This window comes from Leptopilina heterotoma, unplaced genomic scaffold (genome assembly GCF_015476425.1).
Source record: "Leptopilina heterotoma isolate Lh14 unplaced genomic scaffold, ASM1547642v1 Lhet_6, whole genome shotgun sequence".
Classification (NCBI taxonomy): Eukaryota; Metazoa; Arthropoda; class Insecta; order Hymenoptera; family Figitidae; genus Leptopilina; species Leptopilina heterotoma.
In genome coordinates this window covers 3,825,393-3,850,307 of record NW_025111137.1, presented here as the reverse complement: position 1 = coordinate 3,850,307, position 24,915 = coordinate 3,825,393, and the positions used below count along the sequence as shown (strand labels likewise).

At 23.8% G+C, this 24,915-nt stretch overlaps 2 protein-coding genes across 6 annotated transcripts in view; one reads left to right on the top strand and one right to left on the bottom strand.

Annotated features, from left to right (window-relative positions):
• LOC122509101 (protein-tyrosine sulfotransferase) overlaps positions 1 to 24,915 on the top strand; it is a 363,218-nt gene that overhangs the window by 216,589 nt on the left and 121,714 nt on the right. For all 5 annotated transcript variants that reach the window (XM_043622879.1, XM_043622880.1, XM_043622876.1 and 2 more), the window contains one exon: positions 122 to 273. The gene's annotated coding sequence lies outside the window, so the exon portion shown is untranslated. The remainder of the gene's footprint in view (positions 1 to 121; positions 274 to 24,915) is intronic.
• LOC122509098 lies at positions 15,327 to 18,583 on the bottom strand. The gene is made up of 3 exons (XM_043622866.1): positions 18,443 to 18,583; positions 17,302 to 17,576; positions 15,327 to 17,152 (listed from the first exon to the last, which is right to left on the bottom strand). The coding sequence occupies exons 1-3, from the start codon at positions 18,459 to 18,461 to the stop codon at positions 15,335 to 15,337; spliced, it is 2,112 nt and encodes a 703-aa protein (XP_043478801.1). The 5' UTR covers positions 18,462 to 18,583; the 3' UTR covers positions 15,327 to 15,334.

Here is a 24,915-nt window from a genome sequence, read left to right as displayed (position 1 = left end):
CAATTTTCTGGTTTCTTGGTTTGTCACAAACTTTTCTCATAAGTTATGATAAGGAGACGAGTGCAGTGGTTATCTGACTAAGATATTTCGTACGTTAATAGAGTGTCTCACTAATTTACAGACCGTAACGGAGCGGTGCTGAAATCAACATGAATTATGGATCAAATTAACGCAAGCGTCTTTAGAGGATAAACCTTAGACTAACCAGGGTCCAGTCATTCATCAGAAAATCGATCTGGACCACTCTCACCCTTCGACTAAAGTACGAGTTGGGTAAGTTCATCTAATTTTACCAAACCTTCATTGTGAAATTTATACATATATTTTCGCTTACACGTGATAAAAGTTTTTTTCCCTATAGGATGTTGAATTTATTAACATAATTTTAAAGTTTAATTCCCTACTCTGAGAGGGGCTATAAAAAATATTTTCTCATGTTCTCATAAATTTTTGATAGTAGTTAAATTTTTTTTTATTGGTATAATATTTAAACAAATTTAATTACAAAAATTTTTTTCAATTTAATACAAAATTGAAATTTTGTAAAATTCCCCTAGAAATTTATTTCCATATATATTTGTTAATTCATGCATTAATAATTGATGTTTATTATGTTAACATTCAATTAATTGGACGATTTTAAATTCATATTATTGTAATAAAACAGTAATGAAATACCACATGTTTAATGGACCCTCGAGCCACAGTAGTTATAGACCGTTTTGGTCAGCCACAACTGATCGAAACTATTTCACCAATATATAACCACACCCGATTTACCTCTTGAGTTGAAGATTTATTTTATTTATTAATAAAAAATAGCAATTAATTAATTGACGCAGTTAATTGCTTTATTTAGGTTTATTTTCTTTTTATAATTTTTATTAAATTTCAAATGTAAAAAAATTTTTTAAATGGACCATTACGTTACCTATTTTGAAATTTATAAAAATGTTACGTTACGTCTAAATATAGGTCAATTTTGACCTATTTTCTAACTTATAGGTGAAAAATTTACACTAGGTAAAAATTTAGGTCGAAATTTAGGTCAAATTTGATCGATTTTTTAATGTACGCGTCAAAAAAGCTATGAGGGATAGCCATGAGGGCTATATTCAAGGGATTGTTAAATTTTACCTATTTTTTGACCTAGAAGTAAAGTGTGGCTTTGATACAACAAATTTCGATTTACAGGTAAGTGGATGTAAAGTTATTTCAAAATTTACGAGTTAAGGATTTTTAAGTTACAGAAAAATTTATCTCAAAGATAAGTGTAATCTTTATCTATAGGTAATAAGTAGTCCGGTAATCTGTTCACAGTTTGAAATTAGTTGTTGTTTGTTTTTTTTTTCTTAACTTTTTAAAAATTTTCATTTTTAAAATTATTATATTGAAAATCATCGAATTGTTTCAAAGAATTTTATCAAAAAATTTAATAATAATAAAATTCCTTCGAAGAATTTTGTTATAAAAATTATAGAAAATAATTATATTGGTTCGCAGGGCTCGGCTTGTGCGACTTTATCGACTTTTTTGTGAAAAAATGCGACTAATCGACTTTTTCGAACTTTTTTTTAGTAAAATGCGACTTTTTCAAAGGAAAAAGTTTGAGTCAAAAAAATGTTCTGTTACATTTATTTACAAATTTCTTTCAAATTTTTCGAAAACATCAATAACTTCTTTTTTAAATAAATATTTAATTATTATTTTTCCATAGGAATTAAAATTTTTCAAAAGATTCAAATTCAAACCTTTTTGAAATTAAACAAGTTATAAAAAATTGTTATAAAACATGAAGAAATCGATCACTCCAAGTCTTCGACTCGGAGCAATCGATGTCTTTATGTTTTATAATAATTAAAGAGGATCGAGTGTTAAAATCATTATTTTTATATTATAAGACTAAAAAAAAATTTTTTTAATTATTTTTTATGAAAATAATTGAATTATTGGGAAGAAATTTATAAGAAATTAGTAAATAATTGAATTTTGCAGAAGAATTTTGATATTTACAAAGATAATTGAAATTTTGAGGAGAATTTAAAAAAAATTTTTGAAAATAATTTGATTTCTGCCAAGAATTTTTTTACTTTTGAAGATATTTGAATTTTGCAAAGAATTTTATCAGAACTTTTGAAAATAATTAAATTTCCAGGATTAATTTTATTATTTATGAAAATAATTAAAATTTTGACAAGAAATTAAAAAAAAAATTAAAAATAATTGAATTTCTAGGATGATTTTTATTATTTATAAAGATAATTTAAATTTTGACAAGAATTTTATTAAAATTTTTGCAAATAATTGAATTTTAGAGAAGAATTTTATTACTCTCAAAGATAATTGAAATTTTGAACAGATTTTTTTTAAAATGTTTAAAAGTAATTGAATTATAGCAGAAGAATTTTGATATTTATAAACATAATTGAAATTTTGAGAAGAATTTAAAAATAATTTTGAAATTAATTTAATTTCTGCCAAGAATTTTCTTACTTCTGAAGATAATTGAATTTTGCAATGAATTTTGGCAGAACTTTTGAAAATAATTAAATTTCCAGAATGAATTCTATTATTTATGAAGATAATGATAATTTTGACGAGAAATTTAAAGAAAATTTTGAAAATAATTGAATTTCTGCGAAGAATTTTATTACTTTCGAAAATAATTGAATTTCTAGAATGAATTTTTATTATTTATAAAGGTAATTTAAATTTTGACAAGAATTTTATTAAAATTTTTGCAAATAATTGAATTTCTGCGAAGAATTTTATTACTTTTGAAAATAATAATTGAATTTCAGAGAAGAATTTTATTAAAATTTTTTTAAATATAATTGAATTTCGGAGAAGAATTTTATTATTTATAAAAATAATTTATATTTTAAAGAGAGTTTTTTAAAAAATTGTTAAAAATACCTTATTAAAATTTTGCTATGAATTTTATTATATTTTTTAAATTTTATTCCGGATTGTTTGATATTAATGTATCTGTTGTCGAGAAATGTGATTTTTTTACAATTTTGTGTTTTCTTTTTGTCGTTTTTTTCTAAGATTTCATGTGACTTTTATTTCGACTTTTTCGGAAATTTTATGCGACTTTTCGTGACTTTTGTTCTAAATTTATGCGACTAAAGCGATTTTTTTTTGAGTCTTAAAGACGATCCGAGCCCTGGGTTTGTGAAATATTAAAATTTTGTTTATAAATAATTGAATTTTTCCACAAAAATTTTACTATTTATAAAAATAATTGATTTTTTAGGAAGAATGTCATTATTTATGAAAATAATTAAATTATTTTGAAGAATTTTATTAAAATTTTTGAAACTTATAAACAAAAATAATTAATTAATAAATTAGTTAAGAGAATTTAATTTTTTTTAAGTTTGAACCTGAAATTATTAAAAAATTCATCAATGGCTTGAATAAGATAACAAAATGTAGAATTCAAGCTTTAATTTAAAAAAAAATTTACTCAAACCAAATTAATACCAAAAGTATGTAATTATACTTTTATAATATAATATTTATAATTTTAATTAAATAAATGAAGTATAATATAAGTACAGAAACAAGATATGCGTAAATTATAACGGTCAATTAAATATTAATTACTTTTAATGATATCAATTGTTGGTATTTTCAATACGTAAAGTTTAAGATAGATTTTTAGCAATGTAGTTATTAATAATTGTTAATCATTATTTTTAATATTAATTATATTATTAATTAAATTCTCTTTTATTTTTAAACGAAAAAATTTAACATAAATTGACAAATTTCCAAGAGCTTAAATTCTATTTTCAAGTTTAGAGTAAATTGTTAAAATTATTCTTCTAATGACTTTTAGAAGTACTGAAAGGTTTATAAAGTGTAGTTTGGAGGTTGTGCCTGGACCATTAATATCAGAATTATTAGTTTTGCTCTCCAAAGGCGCGTCTATGGTGTGGATTGGGGACATGGTTCTCCAGGCATTACTTCTAGTCATTGAGGGAGAAGGGTTGGTTGAGTAGTTATTATTTTGGCCCAACGCCAATTGTGCTTCTTCTTTGTCTCTTTAACCCCTGTCGTCCTTACTTAAATCCAATGTATAGTTCTAAGCAGTTAATTTGCCAAATATTCATATTGTCTGTGCACTTTTATTTAACTTAAAATATAATTTTAATATAAACCACCTATTCTTAGACTCGATAATAATAATCAATGCTGAATTTTTTTTTTACATTATTTTAATCGATGACAATTGAAATGAATTTTTATTGGTTAAATAAAAATGAATTTTATTGTGTGCGTCTGACTAAAAAGATCTTTTACTACTGTTTCTAAATTTATTACAGTAAAGGAACATTCATTTTACATTTGGAAGTAATAAGTGATCAGTAATAATTTTAATGCTCTTGTTTATGAAAAGAAAAATAAATTTTCCAAAATGTGTCAAACTATGTCTGACTTAATAGGGTTTCCACTACTTAAAATTGGAACTTTTTTATAATTTTTGTGAATTTGTATATGATTTATATTTTATAGAAATATTCTCGATAGCTATGGATTTTTGTACTTAAAATCTTAAATACGAAAATTTCCTTTTGTGTCTGACTAAAACGAATTTTCACTACTGATTTCATGTTTTATTTAAAAAATACGAATTAACTTCTCCAGGTAATTACGAAATACTATGAAAAAATGTTTTTGATTCTTTTTTAATAAGAATTTATTCACTAAAGAATATCACATGATGTCTGACTAAACGTGGTTTCTACTACTTAATGTTAAAATTGGACTTTTTCTCATTTTTGAAAATTTCTAGTGTCCTTTAAAACTTTCAAGGCTCCTTCACCTTCTTATTGTTAAAAATGTATATATACATAAAATTCTCCTCTGCCTGTATACGATACTTCGAGCTCCTTTTTTACTTGCCTTTCTTCGTTTACCTTATAGTCAGTTAGATGTAGTATCCGTTGCTATGACAACAAGTTTAATAATAAAGTATTTGTCAAGATTTCCTCTCGAGTAAATCTGGACTTTTCCACGATCTTCTTTGTCAAATCCAATGCATCCTTTTCTGTTCAATATTTTATATTATTTTCTCTTGTTTTACGTTTTAGTTTTCTATTCTGGTTAATCATCCGGTGTTCTTCTAATTTTAGAGAAATTTTCGATTCAAAAATATTTCTCAAAATTTTTTTTTATCAAATGGAACAAAGCACACTGTAGTAGATTTGACTTTTTTTTCATGAAAAATTATAATCCCTAATTAGAAAGTTCTGAAATTAAATTTATTTAAAAAATTGGCAATTAGCAACCCCAAAAAATCCTAAATAGTGATTTTCATGAATTCTGCTGCATTTTAAAAATTTTTAGTGTTCCACCGTTTTTAATTGTTGTAAAAGACATCAAATGCGTAATCATCGACCACTAAAATTGTTTGCCATCACAAATTTTTCATTGAATCATGTGAAATTAGCAAAATATGTAAATTTAATTATATTATTTACAGGGCTCGGATTGTGCGACTTTTTTCGACTTTTCTAAGGAAATGTGACTTTTTTCGACTTTTTTGTGAAAAAATGCGACTAATCGACTTTTTCGAGATTTTTTTTAGTAAAATGCGACTAATCGACTTTTTTCAAATTTTTCAATTATTTTTCGACTTAAATTGTAAATGGCAGAAATCTTTTTTTGTAAACAATATTGTTCACAAAATCATTCTTCTCTTTGAGGAAAAAAACATAACATATTATATCGTTTCTTAATATTTTTGTAGGAAATTCTCAATTTTCATAAGGAAACAATTTGCATCATTTCTATTTCCTATAATTACAATTGCTTTAATAAAATTTAAAGTATTTTAAAAATTAATGAAAAAAATATGTTTATAAATTCTATTTGTCAATTAGAAAGTGAAACTTTTAAAATTTTTAGAAAATTGAAGGAAAAAGTTCTAGTCAAAAAAATGATCTGTTACATTTATTTACAAATTTCTTTCAAATTTTTCGAAAACATCAATAATTTCTTTTTTAAATAAATATTTAATTATTATTTTTCCATAGGAAATAAAATTCTTCAAAAGATTCAAATTCAAACCTTTTTGAAATTAAACAACTTATAAAAAATTGTTATAAAACATGAAGAAATCGATCACTCCAAGTCTTCGACTAGGAGCAATCGATGTCTTCATGTTTTATTATAATTAAAGATGACCGAGTGATAAAATCATTATTTTATATTATAAAAGACTTTAAAAAAAATTTTTTTTAATTATTTTTTATGAAAATAATTGAATTATTGGAAAGAAATTTATAAAACATTAGTAAGTAATTGAATTTTGTAGAATAATTTTGATATTTACAAAGATAATTGAAATTTTGAGGAGAATTTTAAAAAAATTTCGAAAATAATTGAATTTCTGCGAAGAATTTTCTTACTTTTGAAGATAATTAAATTTTGTAAAGAATTTTATCGAGAAAATTTGAATTTGAAAAAAAAATTTGAATATAATTGAATTTCTGCGAAGAATTTTATTACTTATGAAAATAATTGAATTTTAGAGAAGAATTTTATTATTTATAAAGATAATTGAAATTTTGACGAGAATTTTATTATTATTTTTACAAATAATTTAATTTCAGAGAAGAATTTTATTATTTATAAAGATAATTGAAATTTTGACGAGAATTTTATTATTATTTTTACAAATAATTAAATTTCAGAGAAGAATTTTATTATTTATAAAAATAATTGAAATTTTGAACAGATTTCTTTAAAAATGTTTAAAAGTAATTGAATTTTGCAGAAGAATTTTGATATAATTATAAAGATAATTGAAATTGTGAGGAGAAATTAAATTAATTTTTTGAAAATAATTGAATTTCAGCGAAGAATTTTCGTACTTTTGAAGATAATTGAATTTTGTATTATTATTTTATTAGAACTTTTGAAAATAATTAAATTTCCATAATGAATTTTATTATTTATAAAATTTTGACGAGAATTTAAAAAAGTTTTTGAATATAATTGAATTTCTGCGAAGAATTTTATTACTTATGAAAATAATTGAATTTCAAAGAAGAATTTTATTATTTTTAAAGATAATTAAAATTTTGACAAGAATTTTATTAAATTTTTTTTTAAATAATTGAATTTAGGAGAAGAATTTTATTATTTATAAAAATATTTTACATTTCAAAGAGAATTTTTAAAAAAATGTTAAAAATACCTAATTAAAATTTAGCTTTGAATTTTATTAAATTTTATTAAATATTATTCCTGATTGTTTGATATTAAAGTATGTGTTGTCGAGAAATGTGATTTTTTTACAATTTTGACAATTTCGTGTTTTCTTTTTGTCGTTTTTTTTTAAATTCAATGTGACTTTTTTTCGACTTTTTTGCAAATTTTATGCGACTTTTTGTGACTTTTGTTGTGAATTTATGCGACTAAAGCCACTTTTTTTAAATCTTAAAGTCGATCCGAGCCCTGTATTTATTCAGGAATTAGGAAAAATGCGTTTATAATTGTATAGAAAGTAATTTTGAAGAAAAATGTTATTTCAAAAAATCAATGAAGTGAGAAATTGTACTTGTATATATACATGTATTTAATAATTTATTGCTTTCAAGTAAATCAATCTAATTCACTTGAAATTTAAGAAGAAAAGACACATCCTGACATTATTCAGTTCAAGGAATTCAAGAATTCCAATATGTTGAGATTCTCGAGCTTCAATAACTACTTCCGTTTCAGGAATTTCTCGATTGTCGTTCATTCTGAAATAGTGTAGCGACAGGATAGTGAAGTGTAGCCCAAAATTACGATGTCCTTTTCGACAACTCAGGAGAAGGTCAGGTGAAAAGAGTTTCTTTTATATATATATATATAATACGTGAAATCGTTACATTATTTTCCAAAGCAGTTTATGGTACCTCTAACAACACGATATAAAAGAAAATCGCCTTAAACCACCCTCTGCCAATTCTATTCGTCCCTTGGGTTTAAAAAATTCCAACAGATTGTCTATTTTGCTTTTAAAAAGCCTTTTATGACACTTTTCACGATATATACATGCAATAAAATAGGTAATTCAACATTATTCGCTTTTGAGTTATATGTGATAATAATAGATATATGTATATATATATAGAATAAGCTAAAAGAAGGATCGTAGAGTTTTCATTTAAGGAAAAATATACCGTCCAATCTCACTTTATAACCAGTACCTTTTTCATCTTCATTTAAGCGCCTTAGCCTCACTCCTTTTTCTTGAATGTATAAAATATTTACTTTCAGATTTCAAGAGACCCTTTTCGAGTCAACTTCTCTCTTCTCTTCAATATTTCTCAATAACTAGGGCAAACATCGACTCAGCGACGTTGGAATTAATAATTTTATTTATGCATAGAAAAAAAAATTACATCTGTTCATGAAATGTAAAGTGAGCATTTTAATATTGTAATCAACTATTGATTTTTTTGTTTTTATAATGCAATAAATAAAGTAAATGCATTGCTCGAAATAGATCTGTAAATCCCGTAAAAGTCAGTTTTTTTTTTAAAAAAAGGTCCGTAAAATCCGTAATTTGATTGAGCAAAAACGAAAAGTTCGTAAATTGTGCGATTTAATTTAGAAAATTTTAGAGAAATTACAAATGATTGTAGAAATTCAATTATTTTCAAAAGTAATAAAACTCTTCGCAAAAAAGCAATTATTGTTCAAAAAATTTTTTAAATTCTCGTCAAAATTTCAACTATCTTTATAAATAATAAAATTCTTCTCCGAAATTCAATTATTTTCAAAAATTTCAATTAAATTCTTGGCAAAATTTCAAGTATTTTCAAAAAAATTTCCCTCAATTCGATGATTTTTAATATCTACTATTTTAAATATTTTAATAAAATTTTCCAAAAGAATTCAATTATTTAAAAAGAAATTGAAAAAAATCCTTCGCAAACCTTTAATTATTTTTATAAAATAATAAAAATTTCATAGAAATTCAATTATTTATAAATTTTTTATAAATTTCTTCGCAATCATTCAATTATTGTCATAAATAATACAATTTTTAAGGGATTAAATTATTTTCGCAAGTAATTAAAATTCTTCTTAAGAATTCAATTATTTTTATAAATAATAAAACTCATTGCAGAATTTCAATTATTATTTATTTTTAATACAATTTTAATCAAATTCCTCGAAAAATGCAATTATTCCTGAAAATTTTATTAAAATTTGTCAACGAATTCAAATATTTAATAATTTATTGATAAAATTCTTTATGAGACTTTAATTTTAAGAAACATGCATTCAATAATTTTTTTTTTTGTATTTAAATAATTCAATTCTAATAGAATTTTTTAATAAAAATGGATTTACAAACGAATTTTTGTTAAAATTTTAGTTTATAATTGAATATTAAAAGCATTAGAGCGTGGATTTTTAGAAATAATTGAATTTTGAAAAGGTTTCAAATCAAAATCTTTCCAAATCTGAATTTTTCATATTTTTAATTAACAATTCTGTGCAATTAATTTTTTTTGAAAAAGTTCAATTGAATTCTTATTTAAATTATTTGAAGTTTTTATTTTCTAATATAATATATATTTAATTGGAAAATTTCCGTATAATTGAAATTTCATTAAATTGAATTGTTAACAAATGAATTTGAAAATTCGCAAAGAACTTATTCAAAAATTATTAAAAATAATTCATTTTTAGAAGAATTTTTGTTAAAAATACGAAACAAAAATTTTATTTTGTAAAAGTTACAAATTATTGCAAAAATTCAATTATTTTCAAGAGTAATAATATTCTTCGCAAAAAATCAAAAATTAAATATTGTACAAAAATAATAAAATTATTTTTAGGAATTCAATTATATTCACAAATAATAAAACTCATTGCAGAATTTCAATTATTTTTAATACAATTTTCATCGAATTTCTCGGAAAACCTAAATATTCTTAAAACTTTCATTTTAAATCGTCGAAAGAATTCAATTATTTAAAAATTTGTTAATAAAATTCTTTATAGGAATTGAATTTCAAGAAACATTTAATTATTCAATAAATTATTTATTTTTGTATAAATAATTGAATTCTCGTAGAATTTTCTAATAAAAATTGATTTGAAAATGAATTTCAGTTAAAATTTTAGATAATAGTTCAATATTAAAAGCATTAGGTATAGCGTGAAGTTTTATAAGTAATTAAATTTTGTAATTAATTTTTTTGTAAAAGTGAAATTAAATTTTTTTATATTATTTTAAGTTTTTATTCTTTAATATATATTTAATTGAAGGATTTACGAATAATTAAAATTTTGTAAAATTAAATATTGTAAACAAATAGATTTGGAAATTTTTAAAGAACGTTTTCGAAAATTATTAAAAACAATCGATTTAAAGAAGAATTTTAGTTAAAAATTCTTGAAATTAATTATTGAACCGATAATGATTTTATCACTCGGTCATCTTTATTTATTATAAAACAATGAAGAAACCGATCACTCCGAGTCGAAGAAATCGTAAAATTGTTACTAGGAAAAGATGATTAAAAAACAGTTTTCTGCCTTTAAAGCTTTCATATATAAAAATGCTATTTTTATTATTTTAAGAAACTGCTTTCGGAAAATTGTATTTTCTCTCTCGTTTCGCTTTTTAAAAGGAAATTTTCACTCACTTTTTTAATCTTTAAATTACTAAGGAAAATGTCTTGAAAATAGCAAGACAGGGTTTAGATTTAAACAAGTTTTAAGTCCAGTTAGAAAAAAATGTTAAAAAAAATTAACCAACTTGTAACGATTAACGAGAAAATTTCCACTCACTTTTTTAATCTTTAAATTACTAAGGAATATGTCTTAAAAATAACAAGTTTTTTCGGTTTAGATTTAAACAAGTTTTAAGTCCAGTTAGAAAAAAATGTTGAAAAAAATTAACCATAATTTTTTAATTCGATTAAATAAACTCACGATCTTAAAACTCTTCAATATCGGAAGAGCCAAAAACAGAAATAAAATATTTGGTTAAAAATTATTTTATAAAAATAAATAATAGACGGATTATTAATAAACTTATTATAAAACTAGATCAGAAACTCTAATAATAATAATTTGAATATGTGGTAGCATTTTCTGTTTAATTTAAATAAACATATTAAAATTTATATATTCATTTCCTTCTCTGTGCCTTCACTTCAGTATTAGTTTTAATTGTATTTGTTAAATGGAGTATCAGATTAGGTAATATTTTACGATCTCCGCTTAAGAAATTAATAATAAACTTATTCATAACTTATTCTTTCTTTTTGATAATTTTTGAAAAGTGATATTAAATTCTTGTTGATAACTCATAAAAGTGATATTAAAGTAGTAAAGTAAATTTTTTCAAATATAAAATAATTTCAATAAAAAAGAATTTTTTTAATATTTTGAAATTGCGACACAACGTAAGATTAAATACTCTTGTAAAATATGCTTTCTTATTCCCACTAATAATAAATAGTATTCATAAACTACGTCACGCTATTTTGCACTATTTTTCCACCCCCCCCCCCCCAACGTCACAAATTCAACTTTTCAAAGCTGTGGATGCATAAAATTCTATAAATTCATCTTTGGCTTTTTGATATTAAAGTAGTTGTAATATTTTAACAAATCGATGACTGTCATGTGAATATAGCACGTGTAAGAAATGATATAAATTTAATCATGCATTTAATCATAAAAATACGAGAGTTTGAACATTTTATTGCGAAACCAGTCGATAAGCGTCACGAAAACGTGTCACTAAAAAGTTTTTTTTTACCTTCATTGAAATAAAATTATATGAACAAATACAGAAGTTTCCATCTAGTGCACGAAATGAATAATCATTTTCTGTAAAATATTTGTAACTCTAACGTAAACACTAGAAAAACAAAAATTTTAACCATATCAATTAAAATGGCTTCAAACTACAACTATAGCAAAATAATATATTTTCCCTTATAAAACAGAAAAAGAAAACTCTGTCTGCGCTGTTTTTTCATCCTCTGTTCAAAGAAAATTTTGCAGTGTGGGTGTATCTCATTAAAAATCTAAACCAATAGCGAATCCTGACTTAGCCTCTCTCCATTTCCTCCTACTTTTGCACTCTTCTTTTATTTCTCTGACGCTTTTTTCTCACTCTGTGCAAAGAGAATTTGTAATTTTTATTAGCCAATTAGACAAACGTTTCTTTTATCTGTCTTTTCTTATTTTCACTCAAGCTTCTCAATCTCTTTTTTATTATCTCTTCTTCTTTAATAAAACATTTTTTTCTATAATCATCTTTCCTGACTTTTATATAAAATAAGTAAAATCTCCTCGGTTCCTGGTCTACATTGGACAAAATCTTTTATCTGCGAAGATCATGAGACTCGAAGTAATTTTTTAAATCTTGACTACTTCTCACTGTTTGACGCGAAAGTTAACTTAAACATTGCATGAAAGTTTCTTAAACTCACAGTAAATCGTTAGGTGTTAAAATAATACCAGAATGGATAAAAAAAATCTACAACACTTTAATCCTTCTTGGATTAAATTAACATCAGAAAGAATAAAATAATCCATTTTGGTGTTATTTTTTAATATATGAATGAAATTTTACTTCTAATCAAATTCAAAACGATGTCAATGATTTGTCAAAGAAAGTTAAAGTTAATCTAAGTCTAAGATTAACTATAGTCACAGTGAGTCTAAGTCTTAGTCTTAGTCAAAGTCATAGTCAAAGACTAAGTTTAAGACTAAGACTAAGACTTTTTATTAGACTAAAACTAAGACGTAGTATCAGACTAACACTAAGACTTAGTATTAGACTTGGACTAAGACTAATACTTAGACTAATACTTAGATTAATACTTAGACTAATACTAAGACTTAGACTAAGACTTATATTAAGACTAATACTTAGACTAATACTTAGACTAATACTTAGACTATTACTTAGACTAATACTTAGACTATTACTTAGACTAATACTTAGACTAATACTTAGACTAATACTTAGACTAATACTAAGACTTAGACTAAGACTTATATTAAGACTAATACTTAGACTAATACTTAGACTAATACTAAGACTTATATTAAGACTAATACTTAGACTAATACTTAGACTAATACTAAGACTTTGACTAAGACTTATATTAAGACTAATACTTAGACTAATACTTAGACTTAGACTAAGACTAATACTTAGTCTAATACTTAGACTAATACTTAGACTAATACCAAGACTTTGACTAAGACTTATATTAAGACTAATACTTAGACTAATACTTAGATTAATACTTAGACTTAGACTATTACTTATACTAATACTAAGACTTAGACTAAGACTTATATTATGACTAATACTTAGACTAAAACTTAGACTAATACTTAGACTAATACTAAGACTTAGACTAAGACTAATACTTAGACTAATACTTAGACTTTGACTAATACTTAGACTAAGACTTAGACTAATACTTAGACTATTACTTAGACTAATACTTAGACTAATACTTAGACTAATACGTAGACTAATACTTAGACTAAGACTTAGACTAATACTAAGACTTAGACTATGACTTATATTAAGACTAATACTTAGACTAATACTTAGACTAATACTTAGACTAATACTTAGACTATTACTTAGACTAATACTTAGACTAATACTTAGACTAATACTTAGACTAATACAAAGACTAATACTTAGACTAATACTTAGACTAATACTTAGACTAATACTTAGACTAATACTAATACTAAGACTTAGACTAAGACTTATATTAAGACTAATACTTAGACTAATACTAAGACTTTGACTAAGACTTATATTAAGACTAATACTTAGACAAATACTAAGACTTAGACTAAGACTTATATTAAGACTAATACTTAGACTAATACTTAGACTAATACTAAGACTTTGACTAAGACTTATATTAAGACTAATACTTAGACTAATACTTAGATTAATACTTAGACTTAGACTAATACTAAGACTTAGACTAAGACTTATATTATGACTAATACTTAGACTAAAACTTAGACTAATACTTAGACTAAAACTTAGACTAATACTTAGACTAATACTAAGACTTAGACTAAGACTAATACTTAGACTAATACTTAGACTTTGACTAATACTTAGACTAAGACTTAGACTAATACTTAGACTAATACTTAGACTATTACTTAGACTAATACTTAGACTAATACTTAGACTAATAGTAAGAGAATTTGACATAGACGAAGACTAAGTCAGAGTTTTAGTCAAAGTCACAGTCAAAGATCAAGTTCAAAACTAGGACTAAGTCTTAGTATTAGTCTAAGGCTAAGACTATATATTAGACTAAGACTAAGACTTAGTATTAGACTAAGACTGGGACTTTGATTAATACTTAGACTAATACTAAGACTTAGAGTAAGACTTTGACCAAGACTTAGACTAAGACTTGTACTTTGTTCAATACTTAGACTGATACTAAGACTTGGACTAAGACTTAGACTAATACTAAGACTAATACTAAGACTTGGACTAACAATTTGACCAAGATTTAGACGAAGACTAAGACTTGGACTTGGACTTAGACCAAGACTTAAACTCGCTTCGACTTCCTTTGACAAATCGTTGGCTTGGTTTGATTTGAAGTCAAATTTCATTCATAGTAAAAAATAACACCAAAATTGATTATTTTAATCTTTTTTGGTGTTAATTTAATCTGCAACGCTTTTTAATACCTGCTTCATCTAAAATCAAAAAATAAAAAAAAAATTGTTAGTGGGTGATTGAACGAAGGCACAGTGGGCCAGATTGCAAAACAGATTGCAACCCCTAGATGTGTTTAAAAGTGGATGATATTTCTTACTCGGGGGTTTTTGGGGTCGCTGATTACGAATCTGAACTTGGTTTTTCAAAATTCAAAATGGCGGATCCAAAATGGCGGACGACTTTTTCAAAAATTGATCCAACCGACCTGAAATTTCTTACTCGGGGGTTTTTGGGGTCGCTGATTACGAATCTGAACTTGTTTTTTCAAAATTCAAAATGGCGGATCCAAAATGGCGGACGACTTTTTCAAAAATTGATCCAACCGACATGAAATTTCTTACTCGGGGGTTTTTGGGGTCGCTGATTACGAATCTGAACTTGGTTTTTCAAAATTCAAAATGGCGGACGACTTTTACAAAAATTGATCCAACCGACCTGAAATTTCTTACTTGGAGGTTTTTGGGGTCGCTGATTACGAATCTGAACTTGGTTTTTTAAAATTCAAAATGTCAAATTTATTAAGCAACTTCAAAATTATATAAAATAATTAAAATACATTTTTGGTTAGTCATCCTCCATGTCTGTCGACTCGTCGGTGGAGGAGTTCTCATAATTACGTAAGCCATACAATCTTCCTTCATTTTCTGTTCCTATTAACAGTTGAGTTACTTCGACAGATAGCTGTTTTCTGCTCTTAGGATGTTTTTTTTCTTTACTCGAAATAAAGGGATCAGAAATTACAAGAAGACGGTTAAAAACATCTTGCATGGTTGTTGTTCTTGATGATTTTCTGGCAAAATGTTCTCTGTAATTTCTGATATCTTTATTTCGAGCTTCTTGTGCATCTTCAGACATTTGGCCAATTGGAAGCGGAGACCAGTCAATAATTACAGCGCCATGAATAAATACTTTGTGAACTGTTGTCGACATACAGTACCACGGATATAACGATACACAAATTTCAGCTGTTTCAAACGAGTATTGTTGAAAAGCATTCACATTAACGGCGAAACCACTTGACATTACTTGTAAAATTACATAAACCCGTTTCATTAAATCCGAATCGACTCCTAAAATTCTAGCAGATACATCATAATTTTCAAAGAAACGTCTAGCAGTATTTCCGTCATTCGAATTGCCTGACCCTACTTTCGGTGTATCAATAATTAACTCAAGCTGATTTTTGAAAGCTCCTTGAATTACCCGTTTTCGTTCCTCGATAATAATTTTGTCAGATTTGCGTGCCTGCCATGTTTTAGTTTGCATTTTGTAACCCACATGTAAAAAAAATTCCATACAGCGCATCCACGCATGCAAGGTAGACAGGCCAAAACCAAGAGCAGATTCATCAATTTCTTTTGTTTTCATTGCATTTATATCGTTAAATTGCGAAGATGTTGCCTTACATAAATAACAGCGCATTGCTGATGTTGTGTTTGTTACGGCATTACAAACTTTCATGTCAATCATCGTAAAATACATTTTAAAATTAATCTTAATTTCCTGTCCATTAATTACTGTATTAAAAGGTTGGAGAGAAGCAATTTGATTGTCAATGTTCTGCTTTTCACTTAATGTTGATTCTACGGTTTCTTTTATAAATTGAATATGTATAGGCCTACAAAAGCGTGTTGACGATGGTTTTGGATTTTTCCAAATAACAACATTTTTTTTTAAATTTTCGTCGAAACCTAAAATTTGCAGCGGTACTAACGATGTCAAAAACATATGCGAATCTGAACTGTCATCACTCGTAAATTTTTGCTTGTACTCACTTTGGCCTGAGCTACCATCGCAACCCCACTTACAAATTAATCTCAGATTTTTAACTACTTCAACGTCCAATGAATTTATGACATCCGTTTGTACCATTAAAATTCGATCACATGTGTGATTTAACAAGGATTGCAATTTTACTTCAGCTGAAATCTCTGAAACTGTAATATCTTGTGGATAACATCGAGCTTTTGCTTCTACAATTTTTCTATAAGATGGATATGCATTGAAGTTTTTACGACGCAACGAACTTCTTATATCTAAATAATTTTGTTTCGTGAGTTTTGCTCCAACAATGTCGACAAGTGCTTCGTCGCCAGTCATTTCAATTGGGGCAGATGTTAAAGATGATTTGTACGCCGTTCTATATTTTGATGCTCTTGCCGGTGATTGTGTTATAACTTCTTTTAAAATAGCAGCAGCATCTACAGCTCCAGATGATCTTAAACTCATTTGGGTAGCATAAGCCAACTCTTCCTTACTAAAATCTTCGCGGATTTTAGTTGTCTTTCGTCGTTTAGTCCGATCACTGGAATCCTCAAAACTTGTAGATGGTCGGCCGCTTTTATTTGATTTAGTTGCATCAGTCCGAATGACACGAGTGCACTGAAAATGTATTTAAAATTTTTCAAATTTAATTTTTAACTTAATTTTCATATATTGTAATTTATTCTATTTTCATTTAAAATTTAATTTTTAAATTTAATGAACTAAGAAAATGTGAATTATTGAAAATCATATAAATGTTTACGTACCACAATACTAACTGTATTATTTAACCAATCATTATTTTTATTGAAAAAGGCTTTAATGACAAAATGTGATTCTGACCACCTGGATTTTATTTTCGATAGTAATTTTTTCAAATTAGCTACTTCATCCTTATGAAACTTTAAATTGTCACCGTCAGAATTTTCATTTGCATGATTTTCAATCGTGTTAATCTGAGCGTCTAAATCATCACTAAATTTCCCTTTAAGTAAGTCAAAAATTTCTCTTCTCGTGTAACTCACGGTTATTTTATCAGTATCTGTAACAAACCGAAAATAAAAAAAAACTTTAATATTTTAACATAATAATATTAAGTTAAAGTTCATAATTTATAAATATAATTATTATTCATACTAATGTATTATTTTATAATATTCTTTATGTACTGTATATTTCAATTTTTAAATATACATATAACCTTGAAAACAATTATTTTCAATATTATAATTATTTTGCTTTTAATTTGTTTTTTATAGTATTATTTTTAAAAATTATTATTATTATTGCATAATTTATTAATTACACACAAATTACCTAAATTTGTTATAATTTTAAATTATTAATTTAAATATATATTTTTATTATAAATAAATGAATAATAAATTATTTTTATTAAATTTGTTTAATTATTTTTATTTATTAAGCAATAAATTACTTTTTAAACACCCGGTATATATTACTATATTGATATATATGACACCGTGTATATAAAATGTTTCTAAACAGCTGGGGTGCTCTTATATTCTATTGCACACACACACACACATTACCGTGCTGCTGGATGTTTAACACTTTTTAGGTTATATCTCTTCAAACTGGTAAAAGTTGGTGGATTTTTTTGCATATTCTTTTAAATAAAGGCCTAATCTAAATATCCCAATTGCTAGTTTCATGGGATTTCTTGGATAGATAACTTTTTCAATACTTCTTTGAAATTTTTGAAAAAAAAGATTCAAGAAAAGATGAGCTCACTTTATGCAATATTTTAAAAGTATACTAATAGTAATATTCAATTCAATTAAAATTAAATTAATATAAAAAAAAAATAAATAAAAAAAATAAAATAAAAATAAAAAAATAAAAAAAAAATAAAAAAATTAATATAAATTAAATTAATATACATACCTTTAGAAGTATTTTCCATTTTGTTTTATTAAAATTGATGCACTTTTCATAAAAATATTACTCTTTTATGTACACACACTTCCACACTGTACAATTAAGCAGCTCAACTGTCACTTGGAGGGGCAACTTTTAACTGATGTAACTATTCTAAATGGGCCCTATGCTCCTTTATATTTTACTATAGTGTGCAGAAATGTGTCCTCTAGTAAATTCAATAGTTAAAACATTTAAATTAAAAAAATTTTTTTTTAGGTTTTGGCCAGGTTTTTTAAAGAAATTGTTTGGATTTTTGACAATGTCTTTTGTTAAAAGTTACAATTTTTAGAACTATTAAGACCATGTAAAATCGGTTCTAATCAACAAAAAAAAGAACCCTTCGTTTTTTTTATGAACATTAAAAAATTAAAAATCCATTTGAATTTTATTTATTTTTTCACAGTACCTCCAATTATTGAAAATTTGTTATAGTTTTTATACAAAAAGCTTCTTTGAAAGAAGTTTATGAGCTTCTTGTAGTAAATCAACCTAACTTGTCTGTTTTTAACGATTGGAAAAATATATTTAAATTTAAATTATTTTACAATTTTATAACGTGTTATAGAGACTTGTCATAGGAGTCAAATTAAAGCTTGAACCCTCTACGCAAATAATTGTAAACAAAAATTGTAATTACCAAATTTTCAAAATGACAGCATAACTACAATAGAAAACTAAAACTATTTCAATGAAAACTGTTCCACAAAAAATTAGTAAACCATTTTCATTAATTTTTCATATTCTTAAAATTTAGTCATTTTTTAAAAATCTGTTTGCTGAAAGTTCAAGAAAATCAAAGTTAATATAATTAATAAAATCTCGATTTCGCAAAATTCTTATTTTATTTCGTAAATTTCAGGGTTCTATTAATAATTTGTTAAGAGTCGCTTTCTTAAAAAGATTTTATAGAACTTTATGACTATGATTAGACAATTATTATTATTTGTAGATGTCCAACTTTTTCCTAAGTGGTAATGTAAAAAGTGGATTTTTAAAGAGATGTTTACACCTATTAGAGAAAAATGCAGAAGTAATACAAAAATACACTGTTCACGATACAGATAGGAAAATGAACTTATTACATAAGTAATATTTTAACTTTATTTTTTCGGTGATAATTTTTATAGCTTTTTACTATTCAAAATTATTTGTAAAAAGTTTATAAAATATTTTTGATTAAGGTTTGTGAAGAGGATAGCCACGCTACCGAAACAAAAAAGCAATTGTGTTTTCAATTTTTTTTTTAATTACTTAATTCGATTCAATCAAAAATCTAAAGCATTATTACTAAAATTTTTTATTCCATTAAATGTATTGTGAAAAAATAGATTAAGCTCCATTCTTTCAACGAATCTCACTGATAAAAGTCGCCTATTACTTTTTAAATTTGCATTTATTGAGTTTTAAAAGAATCGTTTCACAGCCAATCAGTTATTCACTCTCTTTGTCGATGGAACTTTTCATTGAAATGGATTTTTTCAATTTGGCTTTGAAAAGATAATTTAGAATTCACCAAATTAAAGTCTATTTGTTTCACTTATAACATCTCTTTAGTATTTAATTTATACAATTTTTATGTTTTATACTTAAACGTATGATGTATATTATTCACAATTTTAATTTATATTTACGAGAATGAATTAATTTTAAAAATAGTTCATTTAAAAATAATCATTTATTTTAAATATTCGAAAATATTAATATCGTGGCGCCATTTATAATGCTGGAATTAACAATGACATGGAAAATATTAAATGCAGGACCGATATAAATCTGGAGTTGAGTTGGTATCATGAATGCGTTGACAACCTTATTCAGAGAAAGGTACTTAGAGTTCACACATACGTACATTTACATAAATCCTTACGAGAGCTACCTCGAATCCCCGTCTTCAGAATTAAATGTAGCTTAAATCCCTCCAAAGGATTTGCAGAGAGATTCTTTTCCACTCGGCAAAAATTCAGGTAGTGGAAAAAAGTCATACTTTCTGTTGAAAGTAGAAGTAATTTTATTGGAATACTTATCAGAAATTAAAAAGTTTAAAAAAATTTTTGAACCCACTGAGTTTATTGCTAAAATATTTCTATGAAATATTTTTATGAATTAATTTATCCAAAGTAATCAAATTAAAGTTTTAAAAAGGCACTATTTTTTGTTGCAATGTTGTCTTCCCAGCTGAAAAAGTTCTATAGAATTTCACTAAAATAATTCTATAAAATAATTCTATATGAATTCTAGTGAATATTCTACAGAATTTCACTAGAATGATTCTATAGAATTTCTACATGAATTCTACTAAACTTTATTGATTTTTAATAAGAAAGAATTTAAATTCGTGTAATAATATTTTTCAACTTCATATTATTGTGCAATTAAATTTTACATTTAATTTCTACGACACATTTTTGGGAAAAAATTGTTTATATCATTTAAATATATATAATTCATTTAACTTAGTAACAGGGCTCGAACCAGTGTAAGTATTTAAAATTAATTAAATTAAATTAATTAAATTCAGGCTTCACAGTGACCCAAAAAAGTACTTTAGGGAAAATATGGGACTGAAAATTAAAAAATAGGGGACCATAAAAATTGGTTAAATATAAAAATTTAACTTTATTTTTCCCTGACCCTAAAGAATATTCTGATTTACTCTAAAAATTATTAGATACACTTAAAAAAATGTTTTATTAAATTTATTTACAAATTTCTTCAAAAGTCAAATTATTCGAAAACATCAATAGTTTTATTTAAAATAAACATTTAAGCAATTTTTTTCATTTGAATTAGGATGTTCAAAAATTTCAAATTCAAACCTTTTCAAATTGAACAACTTTATAAAACATAAAGATGACCGACTGACAAAATCATTAGTTTATTATTATAAGAATATTGTTACTGTAATTTATTCAAAATTATTTGTATCATTTCAATTCAATTAACATTTTCTAGAATTTTTAACTGAAATTCTACTTTAAATCAATAACATCAATTATTATTCAAATAAACTTTTTTAAAAAAAATTAATTCTCCAGAATTTTTAGTTAAAAGTACGAAAAACAATAATTTAATTCTACGAGAAATCAATTATTTAAATACAAAAATAAATAATATTGAATGTTTCTTAAAATTTAATTTTTACGAAGAATTGAATAAACAACTTTTGAAAATATTTAATTTCTTTTAAGGAATTTAATTAAAATTTTAATCAAATTTATTATATTAATGAATTTTATAACAATTTTTGAAAATAATTGAAATAAACTTTTTGAAGAATTTTATTAAATTTTTTTAAAATAATTGAATTCCTGAGAAGAATTTAAATAATAATTTTTGAAAACAATTGAATTTATGAGAAGAATTTTAAAAAAATTTTTTTAAATAATTGACTTCAGAAGAATTTTAAAAAAAAATTTGACAATAATTTAGTTCTTGAGAAGAATTTCCCTATCTATTTATAAAGATAATTTAATTCTTGACGAGAAGTTTTAAAAAATTTTGAAAATAATCTAATTTTTGCAAAGTATTTTATTACTTTTCAAAAGAATTTAATTTTGGAAAAGAATTTTATTAAAATTCCTTAGAATAATTGATTTTATGGGAAGAATTTATGCGATTTTGTTATTTATCAAGCTAATTGAATTCTTTTGCAAATTTACTTAAAATTTTTTGAAAATAATTGATTTTTTGCTACGAATTAAATGTTATTTATAAAAATATTTGCATTATTGAAACGAATTTTATTGTTTTATTGAATAATTGAATGTTCCTTAAAATTGAATTCTTTCCTCAAGTTTTAATAAAATTCTTAATAATAATTGCATTTTCAAAGAATTTATTTAAAATTGTATTAAAAATATTTGAAATTCTACGATGAAAATAATTGAATTCGTAAATGAAATTTTATTATTTATGAAAATAATTGAATTTTTTCGTAGAATTTATATTTATATTTAAAAACATTGAGTTGCGAAAAACTTTTAAAAATAATTGAAATGTTGCAAAGAATTTTATTAAAATTTTTGAAAATAATAGAATTCTTGACGAGATATTCATTAAAATTTATAAAAATAATTGAATTCGTGCAAAATATTTTATTTAATTTTGTTTAAATAATTGAAATTTTGCCAAGAATTTAATTAAAATGTTTGACAATAATTGGATTCTTCAGAAGAATTTTGATATTTATCAAAATAATTGAATTTTGGAAAAGAATTTAATTAAAAATCCTTAAAATAATTGATTTTATGGGGAGAATTTTGTTGGTTATCAAGATAATTGAATTCTTTTGCAGAATTATTTAAAAATTCTTGAAAATAATTGATTTCCTGCAACGAAAAAAATAGGGGAAATTTTCAAAATAGGGTACGTTTAGGGGCCAAAATTAAAAAAAAGGGACTTTTAGGGAAATAGGGGACAGACTGTGAAGCCTGTAAATTGAATTTTAAAATTCAATTACTTCTAAAGATTCACGCTATAACGTTTTTAATATTCAATTATTACCTGGAATTAATTTTTAAATCAATTTTTATTAGAAAATTCTACTAGAATTCAATTATTTAAATACAAAAATAAATAATTTATTGAATGGTAATTAAATGTTTCTTAAAATTAAATTCCTATAAAGAATTTTATTACCAATTTTTTTAATTATTAAATTCATTCGACGAATTTTAATAAAATTTTTAAGAATAATTACGTTTTTCGAGAAATTTGATTAAAATTATATTAAAAATAATTGAAATTCTGCGATGAGTTTTATTATTTGTGAAAATAATTAAATCCCTAAGAAAAATTTTATTATTTTTAAACAATATTTAATTTTTGCGAAGAATATTATTACTCTTGAAAACAATTGAATTTTTTAAATAATTTGTAACTTTTCTAAAATAAAATTTTTGTTTCGTGTTTTTAACTAAAATTCTTCTAAAAATGCATTATTTTTAATAATTTGTGAAAAAGTTCTTTAAGAATTTTCCAATTTATTTTTTAACAATTCTATTTTACAAAATTTAAATTATTCGGAAATTCTCTAATTAAATATATATTAGAAGATAAAAACTTTAAATAATAGAAAAAAAATTTAATTACACTTTTTCAAAAAAATTAATTTTAAAATTCAATGATTTCTAAAATTTTATGGCATATTGCTTTTAATAATCAATTATTATCTAAAATTTTAACTGAAATTCATTTTTAAATCAATTTTTATTAGAAAATTCTACTAGAATTTAATTATTTAAATACAAAAATAAATAATTTATTGAATAATTAAATGTTTCTTAAAATTCAATTCCTATAAAGAATTTTATTAACAAATTTTTAAATAATTGAATTCTTTCGACGATTTAAAATGGAAGTTTTAAGAATATTTAGGTTTTCCAAGAAAATCCATGAAAATTGTATTAAAAATAATTGAAATTCTGCGATGAGTTTTATTATTATTTGTGAAAATAATTGAATCCCTAAAAATAATTTTATTATTTTTAAACATAATTAAATTTCCGCGAAGGATTTTATTACTCTTGAAAACAATTGAATTTCTGCAATAATTTGTAACTTCTCCAGAATTAAATTTTTTTAGTGTTAATTAAAATTTTTCTATAAATCCATTATTTTTAATAATTTTAAAAAAAATTTTGAAAATTTCCATATTTATTTGTTTTTAACTGAAATTCATTTTTAAATTAATTTTTATTAGAAAATTCTACGAGAATTCAATTATTTAAATACAAAAAAATAATTTATTAGATATTTGAATGTTTTTTAAAATTGAATTCTTATAATAAAGCATTTTATTAACAAATTTTCAAATAATTGAATTCGTTTAATGAATTTTAATAAAATTTTGAATATTAATTACATTTATCGAGGAATTCGATTAAAATTTTATTAAAAATAAGTGAAATTCTGTGATGAGTTTTACTGTTTATGAAAACAGTGTGCCCACCATCAAGGAATGACAAGCGACAAGTGCCTCACTCTGACAGAAGAATACAAAATTTATTTTAAAATTAAAACATTTAATTTAAAGGAAAAAAAATATTTTGAATTGATATTTTACTTTTAGAAGAATTTGTGTAAAATAATAGACATTTTGTCAATATTCTTCTAAAGTAGCGGAAAAGTTTTTATTTCAATAAAAAATTTGCTGAAAGTGAATAATAGAGTGAGCTAGTTAAACTGAAAAGCTTGCTTTTAATTACTTTAAGTTTTACGACTTTCAAGTTACAATGGAAATACACAAACAAAAAACAAAATAAGTGTTGGTGATTGTGATTTGTATTCTTGAGTCGCGCTACTCAATTATCCGTATTATCTTTCTTTTAATTGAAAAAGTTTACTTCTTAACTAGCCTAATGATTTAAAATTTTTTAATTATTTAGCACTAAAAATGTTTTGATTTGTTTTGAATTTCTAGGGAAAAAAAAATTAAA

Excerpts from the sequence above, each read along its gene's own strand:
- LOC122509098 (XM_043622866.1), bottom strand. Across the intron at positions 17,153-17,301 it reads ATAATACAGTTAGTATTGTG|TGCACTCGTGTCATTCGGAC; the intron begins GTACGTAAACAT and ends ATACATTTTCAG.